This window comes from Poeciliopsis prolifica, unplaced genomic scaffold, assembly GCF_027474105.1.
Source record: "Poeciliopsis prolifica strain line A6 unplaced genomic scaffold, Auburn_PproV2 SCAFFOLD010, whole genome shotgun sequence".
In the NCBI taxonomy this organism is placed as follows: Eukaryota; Metazoa; Chordata; class Actinopteri; order Cyprinodontiformes; family Poeciliidae; genus Poeciliopsis; species Poeciliopsis prolifica.
In genome coordinates, this window is record NW_026562385.1 from 7450214 (window position 1) to 7466204 (window position 15991).

General features: G+C 38.9%; 1 protein-coding gene across 3 annotated transcripts in view; it reads left to right on the forward strand.

The window, feature by feature from the left end:
• Positions 1 to 291: 291 nt before the first annotated feature.
• Positions 292 to 15991, forward strand: part of cacna1ha (calcium channel, voltage-dependent, T type, alpha 1H subunit a) — a 120803-nt gene continuing 105103 nt past the window's right edge. For 2 of the 3 annotated variants that reach the window (XM_055035053.1, XM_055035054.1), the window contains exons 1-2: positions 292 to 790; positions 2439 to 2937. In XM_055035053.1, coding sequence (XP_054891028.1) covers positions 2463 to 2937 — 475 coding nt within the window. In that variant the 5' untranslated portion in view covers positions 292 to 790; positions 2439 to 2462. The remainder of the gene's footprint in view (positions 791 to 2438; positions 2938 to 15991) is intronic. The other variant, XM_055035055.1, reaches the window with a different exon arrangement.

Below are 15991 nucleotides of genomic sequence, written 5' to 3' on the forward strand. Positions count from 1 at the left end.
CATGTGTCTTTGCATTGTTTCTGTGCTCTTGATTGTATATATATATTATTTTAAACCATCATTAAGAGTTTAGATTTTTATTCAACCCTGAAAAACACAGTCACAATCTTAGAGATGGTAATAATGGACTAAAAACAGGCATGTTTGACATTTGCTCCACTGTGCACTGCGGTTCCTGGCCGCACAGCATGGTGGGTGTTTTTTTTTTTTTAAACGTGCGCGTGTACGTGTACTTGTGAGTCTCACAGCGAGAACCCCCCTTTTCTCTCTCTCTCTCTCTTTCTCTCGAGCGGACGTCGAATCACGTGTGAGGGCTTCCAGGTCCTGGGCCAAGTTTCTTCGCGTCAGACCACATCCACACACACGGGGATTCAGGCGTAGGCTGCCCACGCGGCCCAGCCCAACCCGACCCAACCCACCCCGCGCGCGCATCTCCGCTCCACGCTGCGTAACCAACTCCTTAGCGAGGATGGACTGGGAGCAGACAGGAGGCATGGGTAGATGTTCCGTCTTGAATTGACCGAAGGCGCAGACGAGGACCACTTAAAGCGACTTCTTTGACTTCAGTCCGTGATTCTTCTTTTCAGGACGAACTGGTTTTATTTGATCACTTTCGAGCAAAGGAAAGACACGCACTGTGTGGAGAGGAAGAGAGAAAAAAGAGAGAAAGAAAGAAAAAAAGAAAGAAAGGAAAAGGGAAGGTCCAGGTTGCTGAGAAAGGCTGGGTGCGCTTGAACGTCGGAAAGTCGCGGACCATGCTTATGGGAACTCCCGATTCTGTCTTGATAAGGTATTTGGAAACAAAGAACTTGTTCCGTTCACCTCTGTGCTCTGAACGCTCGTCAAGTCCAGAATTGACTCCACGCGACAAAAGAATCAGAAAGAGGGATGACGAGCGCTCCCTTTCCTCCTTTGCCGTCTCCTTTTGGCACAGTTACTTAAAAAAAAAAAAAAAAAAAAATGTTCATTTTAATGGCGGTCTGAAAAAAAAATCCTTTGTAAAACGAGTTGGGAAATTTAAAGCGCTTTTCTTTTTCTCGTGTCAGAACAAAAGCCCATTAAATATAAAAAAAATAAAAATAAATAAATAATAAAAAAAAGCTTCAGAAGAGTGAAGTCTGCTTTACTGGATTATCAGGGCTAATGTTTCCTTCTTGATGTTACTCCATTTGTTCGAATAATCGGGATTAGTGTGGCGTAAATTGCTTTTTTCCCTCATTTTGTGGCGCATACTCCTCCTGTATGCCTGCCACTGAACGGTGTGGGCTAAAAACCTTCAGTACATCAGAGGCAGAGCAGTCCATCTGTTCAATCACATAGCAACAGGAAGAGAAAAGGAGTCAGGAATAATAATAATAATAATAATAATAATAATAATAATAATAATAATGATACAAATATTTACACTTTCTATTATATCACAGTGTAAATATGTGGCAGTAAGATATCCCTGGACTCAATGCGCTTTCAAATGCCAGACTCAATGTGGGATGCCTTGAAAAATCTGCCATTTCTGATATGTCAAAATTCATATGACAGTGGAATGAATAAAGCATGCGATTTCTTTTAAATCAATACAGAGCCTGAGCTAACTTGTTGATATTTCTTCCAATTATGACCACAAACTTTAGTTGTTAGTGGGTTTATGGTTGATCAAATCAGGCCTAACGGTGAGATGGGAAGAAATCGAAGTGAGGTTTCCAAAAGTTCTGGAAATAAAAATCTAAAGTGTCACATGTCTTTGGGCTTCCTCAGAATAAATGTACTTTGAAAAAAAATAAAAAATTTCAGTGAAATTGTAGCTGCAAATCTTTAGCAAGTGGTGTTTGTCATATTTGAATATTGAAAAAAAAAGATTCAATGAAGAATGTCTGTAAAAGGAAAGTTTCAACTCTTGGTGCATATTTTTAGTTAGATTTAGGTCTGTGCTTTGACTGGGCCATTGTAGCACACACGTTTGCAGGTAAGAATGGCCCTGAATTTCAGCCCTGGCTGCATGTATGTTTAAAATTGTTCTGCAAGAAGAAGAACCTCTACCCAGGTTTTAGATGTCTCTGTATCTGCATCTGTACATAACACTTGAGTGAATTTAAGGTGTTGCTGTCTTTATTTGTTTTAATTTTATAAGAACCGGCTAAGTTGCAAAAGTGTCAAGGGTTTATGAAATTCTGCGGCTGTGTACGTTCACTGGAAGCAAGCTCTTGTGTTGCCAAGGGACTGATAGACAGAATGGTTTAAGTGTTTATTTGGCCCATTGTGTGATTTGTCTGTGCTGAGCTGATCACTCTTTCACTCTCGTTTCTATTCTCTGTTGCTCCTTCTTTGCTTTTTTTTTTTTGCCAACAATCCTTCCTCCACCTGCATGTCTGGTGTTGATCTCTGACCATCAACCACTCCCTTCCTCCCTCCGACCTCTAATCCTCTGACCTCTCCTCCAGAGTGGCTCTGCCTGATGCTCTATCATGACTGATGGCGAAGGGAGAGTGCGCTTTCAGTACGAAGAGTGCCTGGAGCAGGGCGAGGTACAGGAGGACGTGAGGCTTTCTGTATCGGCGGGCCACAGGACCGACGCCCCAGACCACAATGGTGACCCAGAAGGACAAAGAGGAGGAGGAGGCAAGGAAGAGGAGCAGAAGCAGCAGGAGGAAAAGAAGGAGGTGGTGGAGAAGAAGAGGAGAGGGAGCTGTGGCGGTCGAGGAGACAGGAGAGACGAGTGGAGTGTGGAAGTTCAGGAATGTGAGGAGGACCAGGAGCCAGAGCTGGAAATGGAAGCTGGGCCTACACTGGGAGTCCGCATCACAGCTCCAATCCGCGACCCGGACTGTGTGTCCGAGGAGGAGGAACAGCAGCCGTATCCGGCCCTGGCACCTGTGGCCTTCTTCTGCCTGAAACAAACAACAAGGCCCCGCAACTGGTGTTTGCGCATGGTCTGTAACCCATATCCTTTCATATGCTGGAGATCATGATCCGATGACTGGTAAGCCCAAATATGTCTTCGTCCTGGTTTGCCTGATTTAGGGTCACAAGGTTGTCTGAATCATTGGCGGTTGTTGGATGAATGGCCCTCCTGGGTGAGACCCTACTTGTCAAAGTGCAGGAAATCATCCACAAAGGATGTAATCTGCGTTTTCCTGTTCTTGTCAAAAAGCAGGGGGCTCTTGGTCAGTATAAAAGCCCTCTGCTTTTCTCCAGTACAGCACATAAAAGGAACAGAAAACCTGTTCAGTGCAGAACTAGCAAATGAGTTATATTTCTTTCTATCTGAATCAAAAGTCCTGTATCATCATTCCAATAACAACAAGTAAAACGAGACATGGACAGCTTTTTTGTCTGCCTAAACTCTTGCATGGGTCAGAGTTTTTTCAAAGCATCACAATACTTTACATTGGCAACATATGCAGCAAGTCACCTGTCTGAACTAATGGGTAAAAATTTGGAGGTGTGCAAATAGCCTTGAGGGGAATCACTTCCATTTGTTCTTGTGCTTTAGATGGTTGGACGGTGCTTTTGATGAACTTTTGTGCTTAGCTGATTTAATATATCAGTATGGTGAATTTTGATGATTGGACAAAATAAAACAATAGTTTGTTACTTAATCCAGTGAGTCAGTCAAGCACTGTTTGCACAGTGATATTAAAGCAGGACTTTTTCCCCAACAAGAGAGCTAATGGATGCAGTCTGATGAAGTCCACTCGGGTCAAGTTGACCTTATTTGTGTTGGAATGCTTGTTGGCATGAATAAATGCTAGGGGTGTAAAGATACATCCTATTCACAAGACCAGATACAATTTTAGGGTCACAAGAAAGAGAAGAACAAAGAGTCATATTTTGTTTTCACAAATACAGTTAAGTTTTACCAAATTGTTTTTTGATAAATTTGTAATCTATAATAGTCTAATAGTTCTAGTCCATATAAAATGTTTTTCATTTGATCTCAATCCTCTAATGCCAATATCCCAAAGCCAAAAAAAAAATCATAATTGTGTTTCCATCAACAATTTTTGTGTGCATTTTGAAGTACCAAACAAGAAAAGGTCGATGGAAACTGAACAATTCCAAATTGCCTCCTCAGTTTTGTAAAAAAGCTTTTCATGCTTGCTTGAGGTGATTTCTCTCTTTTATGAAAATAGTTAATGTGCTGAAGCACAAAGATCTAATGTAGTAAACATTTACTTCACATGAGCAATCAGCTGTTCCAGCTGTTGGCGAAAACACCGAGCAAACACTGCACACCATGTCATCATGGTCTGAACTTTTTTGTTTGGCTTTGGAGTTATTTTGATCCAAGTTGAAGCTTTGACTTCTATCGGGCAACTTACAAGTTACCAAAGTGTGCATTTTTTGCAAAGATAATGACTTATTACAATCTGCTGTGTCTTGTTAGGTTGATATTGGGCATGACGTGATCAATTGATCTTGAAATGTTTTGTATTTTAATAAGGATTCCTTTGTGCTGTGTTTGGATTTTATTATAATTTGATCTCATTACCTTAAACTAAATTAACTTGCTGAAACTAAATTAACAGCTGAGCTCATTGCAGCAGGTGGGAGAAGAGTCAGGACTAAAGCTGCTGAAAACCATACAGTATGTCTCTAAGCATCTCATAGTGAAAGAGTAAAATGGATATCGCTCTTCAAATTACTGATGTTTTATCTCCTTAAAACATCTGTATACATTGGTAGGAGTAAACAGTCTGTAATACTTCAGATAATCCTGATAAACTTGTACATTATGATTACATTATTATGATTATTATTGTGATTACATTAAAATAATCATGCATAATAGATATCTCAGCGGGGAATTAAGATCTTCTGTTCACCATTTTAGGATTCGTTTAAGCTGGGGAAAGTTTTAAATCAGATTTTAATCTTTTATATAAGCAGAACAAAGGAGAAAAAAAATGTACAAAAAAGGTTTGTTCAGCAAAATCTTTCCAACTAGAATTAGAGGGATTTTTATACTCTATGTTTGATTTCAGTTTGTTGTTATTTTTTTCTCCATTTCTTTCCACATCTCAGCCTTTCCCGATAACCAAGCAATTTGCGGTTTGTCAAAAATGTTAATTGAGCCAACAATATTGCGCCCTTCAGTTTTATATACAATACTAATAGAAACCCCTTTATGTTTCCTGTTAGACAGTTTCCCTGTGCAATATGCAGCTGTGGGACGTTTCACTACAATTTAGCGGCGTCTAAAACGAACAAAGGCGTTAGTCAAAAAGAAGTTGAAGATTAATGACTGCAGGTACGTCTCTCAGGGTGCACTTAGGTGGGTGGTGTATGCAATCTTGACACGTACATTACTGTGTGTCTGCTATTTGAAAGTTAGTAAGGATGTAGATATGGAGTTATTCTGAAAATATCTTAACCACCTTCACCCCTCCCTCCACGACCCCATGAGAGATTTCGGTGTAAACTTATTTCCGTCAAACCGAGAACTTTGTACCAGATTCTTAATGACGTAGACAGCTTTTGAAAAGTTTATGCATACAATTATTTTTACCTGTCTTGGTGATGAATTACAAAAGACTGTATTAACAGCCCAGTATTGAAATTCCTCTCATAATTGTGGACAAGCATTCTGAGATAAGCTTCAAGTCAGAGGTTGGACGACTTCTTTGCCATCATCTTTATCTCCCTTCACAGATTCTCTCATAAATTCAAGTCGGGACTCTGGCTGGGCTCCTTAAAACTTTTAAAAGTTTGGGCAGAGGTATGAATGATTTTATGCCTGGCTATACTTATGATATGAGATTCTCATGGTAATTGAACGGCAATGACAATTTAATTGCGTTACCTATTGTAATCACTTTTATTTACAACAGAAAAGCAACACTTATGCTACTGCTGCTAAAGTAATTTTGCATATTGACACCAACACCCTTCATTTCTACATGTACATTTATAAAATACAAATTGGAATTTGCATTTTTTTGTCATATGTAGTTGTAGCACCCTGTTGCTGTAGAACATCTGCATTTCAAAGTCTTTCCACAGGAGTATTGCATGTTTTATGTATTTATTTGAATATGGAGTTTCATTGTGACGGCAGTCTGGAGTTTTTATGGGGTTAAGTGGTTTAGAGACAAATCGTCAAGTTGCTTGAAATTTGAGAGGATGTAGATACTGAAGACAGGAAGTAAACATACAATGAGGGTCTTTTATATCTTGTGTGTTTCCATATTCTTAAACATAAGCAAACTCAGAAAAAAACCTTGAAACAACCTCACACAACATCAACTACATCAGTTCAAAGTTATATGCAAAAATTGGTTTACATTCGTTGATTAGGTGTTGCAAGTGAAGTTGATGAATCATATCCTGTTCAGCACGGTGCTGTGACGTAGGTCAAAAACTCACATTGGTGAGAATAGGTCAGCGTGCGTCAGCCGGCTGTTCTACACGAACCTCCTTAGGAGAGCCTAGTGTAGATCTAGTGCTTTAATGTCTCAATAAATATGAGAGTGATGACACTGACTGTGCATTTGTGGTAGAGAAAGGGTATCTGGCTGGCATATTCTGTTGTGAAAGATTTTTATTCAATTTTTTGGATTGTATTATTTTGTTTTATCCAAATGGCTTTTGAATGATTAATGCATTATGAAAACCCACTCAGGTAGTATCAGAAACATTTATTTTGATGTTTTTGTGTCCATCAGGTCTTAATAGGCGTAGGAAAGTTCAACATCATTGCAAAACTGACCTTTCTATTTATTGATTATGAAAGCAGTTAACATTAGTAGATGTTAACTATACAGCACAGCCGCATGTTAAAGGTGATTTTTTAAAATGCGATCAAATTGTTTCCCTTTGCTGGCATGAGTTTCTCTTGGGCTCTCTGGCTTCATTCCACAGTCCAAAAAATATGGCTGTTCCTGTGAATCGGTGTGAGTAAATTTCCCTTCGGTGTGGGTGTATGTGCATGGTTGTCCTTCCAGGTCTTTCTGTGCTGTCCTGAGATGTGCTGACAATATGTACAAAGTATAACGGCTGCTGGAGACAGGCGCCGACCCCCGACAACTCGGCAGTGATAGTGACTATAGATAGTGTGTGGATATTTTTTATGCAGTGAATTTGTTTTTTTAGTCCTTAATGACCAACGTATCTTATGAGGAGTATTTTTACTTTTACCAAAGTGACCTGTGCCACCTGCAGACTTTATTGGCTTTGAGCTAGCTCATGTCCAGGTGAGTATGAGATTCTCACAGTAAGAGTCTTGTGTAAATGTAGCACAATTTCTTTACCATCTTAATATAAAAATGAAAATAGCAAGATCATTTTTGTTATTAATGCTGGGGATATATGTAAAGTCTGGTATGCTATCACAGTCATTGTATTGATGATACCACTTATTTATTTGGTATTTTGCTTTGTATTAATAGTCTAAGACAAAAACAATAAGCAAAATATTTATTAGTAAATATTAGTAATTATGTATACATTTATATATAATATAAAAACCCTGTTAAATCTATTTGTAGCTTGCATTATTGTTTTGGACCATTTTCTTTTTTGCAGTGCCGGGCTGCTCAGTGAATTGTCCAAAGAGCCACTTGAGTAACTTTAATTTTATGCATTGCTTAGGGTAAACTAATTGGTTGCAAAAATGATTTGTGACAAAAAACACCCTAGAAACCTCTAAAGTTGATTTTTATTCTGCGGCCACTGGGCTCAGGCAGTCATTGCATCTGATCCAAAAAATGTGCCATGCTGCACTAGTGACAAAACTACATAAACTGCCATGTTTTAGAGAAATAACTGAAAGGAAAATGTCTAAGACATTGAATTTCACTGTGTTTATAGTCTGATCATTTTAATTCAAGCTGTGATCCCTGATTACAACTGTGTTTTCTGCACAAACACTCATTTGACTTCGGTAAGTACGGAGCAGGGCTGTGTGATATCGCGAAATAGGATTGGGATATTATTGCTTTCAAATTTGCCTGTGACCTTTAGGATCTTAACTAAAATCTGTACCAGGTGAGCAAAGTGTGTTTTCATAGCAGGTAGCAATAGCAGGCAACAAATAGTGCATTCCTTCGAGTACTTAGCAGAATTTCTATTGTTCACACAGAGACATTTCAGTGAATATATTGTGCAGCCCATATTTAAAAGCTTATGAATTGTCAAAATCGCTACTTTCTCTATTTTGTTGTTGTTTGTTCATTTTTTTTTATTTTTGACCTGACAAATGATAATACTTTAGAAAGTTGGCAGATAAAAGAATCAACAGCAGTGACTTGCAACTAAAATAAATTGGTTTTGCATGCAGAACAATCACTTTAGGTATGTTTATTATAGTCCAAATAATCCGAATCTGTTTATAACCCTAGTAAGACTGATAGGGTGCCCTCATTCCCTTTCCACACTTTGTTTTTTGAGTGGACATATTTCTAAATCTCTAAATAAGTTTCTTGTAAACAATGGAAAAGTGTTGTTTCGTTTCAGTGAGCTGACCTGCAGTGCACAGCAATGAGGGTTCCTCAATGCGCCACATTGCGCTTTCTCTATCATCTTATTGAAAGGACACGAGGAAAAGCATAACACAAAATATTCACTGTTTTCAAAAGATATCTTTTTAAAACATTGGTATACCTCGATACCCGTAATTTACCCTGTTCTCCTCTTATGACAGAATAATAGTTAACTGGGATGTTTGTGATGAAAAGTAGATGCTCCTCTGTTCACAGTTTTTTTCTTTTCATATTAAAGATTCAGAAATACAAATTTTTTTCCTGAATTTGTTGAGAGTTGAATATTTTTTTATGTGTGAGCATGGCAAATGAGCAAGGCTCACACTGTCATATGCCTGCTATTTCTTTTATAACTGCTTGTATAAGAATTGAACCAGGTTATGTCAGAAGAGCTGATCTCAAAGGACATCTAGCCGTGTTTAATTCCTATGTGTCTCAAAATGAGTGGGTGTGTTCACGGCCCATTATAAACACTACAAACCTGGTGGTCCATAGTAGACTTTGTAAATATTACTTGAATTGTAAATGCACCTTCACTCCGCAACAATGAGGTCCAGTGAAAGTGGTGTGAGAAAAAAAAGAAAAAGAAGCTATTATTCTACCTGTGTTCTTGGTGCAAATCAAAAACTGAAGCAAATCAGAATTAGATAGAAGTGACTGTAAAATATTAAACTTGTGAGTCATTAATTCATTGTGGCAAATAGGATCTGTCAGCAGTTGCTTACAATTACCTTAATGGCATTTCAGCGCGACAGCCTATGTCATTAATCTTTTTAAAAATGTGCGTCATCAATAATCAACTGAATGCACTCAGGGCTGTACAGTAACTGTTGAAGATGTTCAGAAAATTCTCTGTTTTTTTTTCAGGCAGCAATTACAGATTGCTCCCTGCCTTCAAAATGGCCTTTATTCTTCAAACACATACTCAACAAGTCACCAAAAACATTCCTGAGACATTTTTTATTTATATTACCATGGTGGCGTCATACAGTCAACAACATTGGTCTGGTAGGCTGAGGGTTAGGGTAAACATTGCCCATAGTGTTGATTCATCCACGCTTTTTGTCATGTTCTGATTCCACCTAATGAATGTTGCAATTGACATTGACACTCATCAGATTAAGCAACATTTTTCCAATCCAATATTGTCCAAATTTGGGGAGCCTGTGTGAATTGTGGCCTTGAGTTTTGGATCTTAAATGAGACGTGGCGCCCAATGTGGTCTTGTACTTTATCCCATCTTTTTGATGGTACCTTTCTGAATTTATTGCATTATTGCAACCTTTGACAGTCGTTTCCTCAGGTTCTGCTTAGTGTGAGATAATTTTGTTGACTTACACATCTACATGACATTAACACAACAAGCATATGCGATACTATAGTTGAATATTACAGTGACAATATCTTTCTCCGTTGACCCCTTTTGTCCTAATTTTATTTTATAAATTTTGTCATCACTATCATGTTCCTCTCTCTTTCATTCAGCTTTTGCAGCTCAGTGCTGAACTTTATCTTATCTATGGTTACTAAACACAGTCGTATTCCATCCAGCAGAAAATGTATCTTATTAGCAGAAGAGCACTGAAGGAAAAAATATTGCACCAAAGCAGTTATTTCCAATGTGATTATGCAAACAGTGGAGGCTTTTTCCGTTTTATGTGATCATAAAATCTACTTAAAAAAGGAAATCTTAACATTTGGCTAAAAGGTTTTGCTCTTAAAATCCAAAACAAACATAAAAAACTGGACATAAAGAAACATGACATGGTTTGTAGTTGTCTACCATCTTCTGGTTACAGTACCTTAACTTTCATGTTAGCTCTTACGATGCTTTAGTTCAATAGATGTCAATTATTTGACCATAATCAGTTGGCTTTCTTTGTGTCAGTTTATGGCAGCACAAATCTTTTGCTACTGACACATTACAGTGTCGGACAATGTTCCTTAACCTATGCACATATTTTTTTTTATGTAATGTATTTGTGTTAATATTAACTAATTATATTTATTTATTCATTAGCTCAGTAAATCCTACTTTCAACCTGCTGTTTTTCTAAAACACTTGTGTGTGCTCCTAAAAAAATTTGAACGAATTTTCTATTAGTGCCTTTTGGTTGACTTGTGGTGTCTAGTTACACCTTTATATTCAATCAATAAACAAGAAAAACTTTAAAAAAAGTAGAAATCCAGTTGAGTTAGCAGCTCTGTTAACTGTCTCTATTATTGCATTTCTAGACTTTAGCAACCCTCTTAAAACTGTTTTTTTATTTATTTCAAGTTAAAACAATGATAAATGTGTTCAGAATTTTTTTTTTTTTTTTTACAGTGAGCTGCAATTAGTCTGTCCTGTTCTGCTCTGGCCAGTAATTCTCATATTGCTTTACAGATGTCTCATAAACAATGAGTTCAGTGCTACCGGTACCTCTTGGTGAAAAGCCCACAAGCCTTGCTCTCAGCGACTGAAGTTTGGGAGCCCTGATCATTTTTCATTGCTGCTTCATCTTCACAACAAAGGAAATTTCAGGTGGACTTTTGTGGTACACAGCCTCAGAAAGCCCCATGGACAAAAAATGCTTCAGACTTTGCAAATACCTTCATGTTTTTACTTGGAAAATGGTTGTAATGGGATTCCATGCTTTCATGTTCTGGACATGCCAGGTCAGCTAAGAGACTCGTAGCATTCTTGCTTCTGGTCTTCTTTCCCTTGTATGTGCCAATTTGTCATGTTGTCAAAGTGGCATGACATTTTCATCACAAGGTAAACTTACACATCTCAAGCAACCAATGTGTTCATTGAACTTTTTGGTAGCGACAATGTCAGTGAGAAATAACTCAAGCATTTGCAATCTGACATATTATTTGCAATTTTGATAGATTTGGGCATATCTAGAAAGATAGCTGGCAGAATCAGAGCTGTTTCAGTGGGATCATTCAAGGTGGAGGGTTGTTTTTTTTTTTTTTTTAGAAACCACATCATCAAGAAACCCTAATCAGCTCTGCCTTCAGGTGACAAATTTGACATAACCCACCTCCTGTCACTCGTGATGCATTGAAATCATTTCAGAGATATATATCTTTTTGTCCCGGTGTATTTACATCCTAAACCAATTTTATCTTCTCAGAGTGAGGAATGATGATAGCTGTCCTTGATGTCAGTGGGTTGTCCATCTGTTGCCACCCAGACATGCCTCCTGAGGAGGAAGTGAGAGGATGAGGGCGTGTGTACAAGACAAGCTTTTGCATATCGCTCCCTCCTTTACAGGCGAAATGCTTTGTCTTGCTCAATTTATATTAAGCATTGCATCTATGTGTGTTTGCCAGCTTGCTAGGTGACTCATATTTGGCCTGTGCTCATAATGACAGCAGATTGAGGGTCGTTAGGTGCATTTTTCTGCAGAGACTGAGGGATCCTGTCTCTGTGACGTACGGAACTCCTGTGCAGTCCCCCACAGTGTGTGGCTAGCAAGTTTGTGCTAACTAATTCGAAACAATGTCATTTACAGTAAAAGCAGTAACATTTCCGAGATGTTTTCAAACTTGATCAAGCTTTTTGGGGATTTTATGTGATGGACAAACTCAAAGTATTGCATAACTATGAATTAGAATGAAGGAGATTATATAGAGTTGTATGTATGTGTTTGTATTCAGCCTTTTGCCACAGTTAATGCAATTCTCTTGGATGTTCGTAACAGCTTTGAAGATTTTGCCTGTTTTTCTTTATACAATAGGTCAAACTGAGTCACAAATGAATGGAGATTGTTGATATCAAAATTTATGTCTTGCCACAAATTCTCCATTCTTGTCCCATTCTAACAAATGAACATGTGTTGCCCTAACCCAGTTCATTGTAGCTTTGGCTACAATGAAAAGTCTGACACCCCTGTTCTGAAGCCTGGACCGAGCAGTGGGATTTATGCTCAGATTAAACCACACACAGATTGCGTTGGATTTTACTTTGGGGTATTGGAGGAAAGGAAACTGCGTATAAAGCCGTTATAGTTCAGGTGATAACGTGAGAAAATGTTAAACAAGAGAGTAAAACATGTGTAAGGAATCAGCGGAGTAATTCATTTTGCTTTCTCTTTACTTCCAAACTGATATCCAATCCAACATGGAACATTATTTCTGTTTCTCAGCGCATTAGCTAAACATAATGCATAAACAAATATAACTTGTACCCCTCCAGGTGTTTAATAATGTTTATGTCTAAGTATGCATGGAAGTCATTTAGCAAGCCAGCTTGGCCTGTGTGCGGGGTGTAAAGGTGTGTGTATTGTGGGATTACTTCAAGTGCAATAGGATCTTTGTTTATCCCTCTGCTCAATGTTTACAGACTGCGTCGCAAAACGATCTGGAACTAATAGTGCTTCTTCTCATTTGTGTAAATGCGGTGTGTGTGTGTGCCAAAGTGCTTACAAGTGACTCTATGGGAGTTGTGCGTATTCACACACACAACGCGTGTCCAAGCAATGACCCTTGCTTTTGCCCGAGGCGCTGAGCGTCTGATGTGAAAATGACTGTGGCCCAATGTTAGTATGTCTGGCCACATGATAGACATTTCTCTAAATTTATGTTGCCACAGGGATTATGGGAGGGACCGCAGATTATATTGTTACAACATTGGTAAAAAGAAAGAAGAAAGTCATGCTCTACCAGCCACGACTGTAGAAGGCTGCAAAAAAACTCAAAGAAAAACATGGCATTAGTGCTGACACATTTTTAAGCGCTTTCTGCTACTTTGCCAAGTCGTGCTTGTCAGATTGTAATTAAGGTGCTTTGTCAGAGGTTTAAGGCTAGTCTGAATAAAGAGGTAGCTGCTTGTTTCTGGGGTCAGGGAGTCTAAGGAATCTTGTAACAACTGCTTGAACACACTTTGTCATTAGTCTTTAGGGTTTCTGCATATTTATTTCGCCAGTTCATTCTTACGATCTTGTCTTGTCCTCCCAGTCATATGTCATGGGTTTTATTGAGTAAATAGCAACAGAGGTAATGTTTGCAAGTGAACGGCCAAGCTTGTTATTAATAATGAGGGCTGGCTTAAACATGAACATTTCAGGGTTATTTGTTCTGCTAATAAGCAAATTTTGGCAGATTTCGACACTCTTATTAACCAAACACAATTTTTGAGTGAATAATACAACTAAAGAAGCCTTCCTTCTGTAAATGGTTTCGCCTTTTATGCTTGAGCCAGAAGATCACTCTGATGATCCACTAGCTATGATGCTATTGAGAGGATGAAGCAAGCGGTGATGACATGGTTTACTGCTGATACTGCCTCAGTTCTGTGAGAGCATTACTAATTCAGAAGATATCTAAAACAGGTATTTTATACACTAAATTATTTGTAAAGTGCATCAACAATATGGAAGACTTGGTCAGGTGACCTGTGAAGGACTACTTCTGCTCACCTTTTCTGCTATTAATAATAACGTACCTTGGATCATTCTCAGTGTGCAGTCATGGTGGGATTGCTGGTTGGAATGGATTCATCATCGCCCTGTCTACTTGTTGACATTGTGGCAGTCGTGGTAGATGATGCTGCCGTTTTGTAGTTCCCAGTTGGATCTGGATATAAGACAATCTTTACACCAGTCAACCCTGATCCTCATCACAATCCTCTTCTACACAGCTTTAACTGTCAAATAATTTTCTACAGTTGTGCAGCATGCAACAAAACTCAGTTGAGGATAATGACAAATAAGATTGCTGTAAAAATCCAAGCAACAAAACTTTGACATGTTTAGCCTTACTGAGCAATACTCTTTGTTGTTCTTTTTGTTGTCGATCTCCACTTGATAGGAAGTCTCCAAGTCACATGTATGGATCTAGAAGTTGTTGTAAGGGTGAATTTTGTCCAGTTAGATCTCATTTAACTGCGAAGAAGCAAAACAAACTCAGAGACTCTGTCTGATAATTTACTATAAACATTATAAACTGGACATTTCATGATTTTGACAGTCTTTTTGGTCCTGTTATTACCAGGTTGTGTATGCATGTTTTGGTTTCCAGCTCTGGTGAGTTTCTTATTTTCTATTTTACAAAGCAGAATGATTGCCGTCAGTTTGTAGCTCCATTCCTTGTTAGGCTTGTAGTTGTGTCACCTGCAACATTTTCATGGATTGAATGTTTCTCTGTTAGATATCATAGAAAGTTCAGGGGATGTGAATACTTATGCAGCGTATGTTACTATCTTTCATGCTTTATGTCTCTGTTTAGATCCTCTTTACTGCAACATTTCTTTGCTGTCTGACTCCAGTATCTTATAAAATAACCTTAACACTGAAGCATTTCTATTTCTATCCCAGTAGACCACATTCACTGTCAACTCTAACAATTCTGAGGAGAAGCCACCAGGCATTTCTTTTCACCCCCATCCTTCACATATTAGAAGCCTGAGTAATCCAGCCTCCTACTTTGACAGGTTCCAGGTGCATGCGGTTGTTCATCACAGCTCTGAGAACATTTACTTCAATGAGGAAAGTGATGGAAGACTTAAGACAAAATGTAAACCAAAAGCTGGCACAAAACTAGAACAAAACAATAGGTTCACGGTAGAGTTACTGCTCCATCTACCCAGTTTGTCTTTTAACTCGGCAAGCCATCACTCAGGTCCCCTGTAGCAGCATTACTGCACTGATTGGCCAACTGATAATGTGGGATGGGATGTTTCAGCAGCTGTTGCTATGGAAGTGCCTCCTATTGGTGATGGTCTGCTTGTGTGTTTCCATGCATCAGTCCACCATCCAAGCCCTCAATGAAAATATCTTCCAAAAAATGTTAACGGAATGTGTAAAAATCCAAGAAAAAAGAAAAATCACAACTTTGATGTTGGAAAATTACTCCGTTTGCACGTGGAACGATTCCAGCAGGAGACATGTGCACTGCTGAACGGGAAGCTAAAAAAGAAGAAAAGAGATAGATTGATGAATCCAAAAGTTGAGTAACCCCCCCCCCCCCCCCCCCCAAAAGTCTAAGACGGAAAACAGACAAGAGAATTCAAAGAGGGAGGACAGGAAGTCAAAAACAAAGGCAAGAACAAGAGCAGAAGGAAAGAATGAAATGGATAAACAGGATAAAAGGGGAAAATCTGGGCGTTCAGAGGAATGGTGCAAGAGCTGAGCTGAGCTGAGAAAGATGAACAGGGCTAGCATGAGCAGTGAAAAGAGCTGAACCCAGCCATTTAAATGCAGCCCTCTCCGGACAGTTTGTGTGCTCTAACAAGCTGCTGCTGCCGTCGTCTGTCAGTTGGACACGGCTTTCAGCCAATCACAGGTGTAAGGGATGAGCACGCACTTTTCTGCGCCCAGCCAGCTATGTTGTGCTTCCTATTGTCTTTTTTTGTCAGTTGATGGCTGCTGCAGTGGGGATGCAGTGGTGTTCCAACATCAAGACATAACTCCACTCTCAAGTAACCCTCCACCCCCTTCCTCTCCTCTCCTCTTCCTCCTCCTCACTCTCTTGTTCTGACTGCAGCTGAATAATGTTTGCTCTTTCTTTGCCCTCGTTTCCTTCAC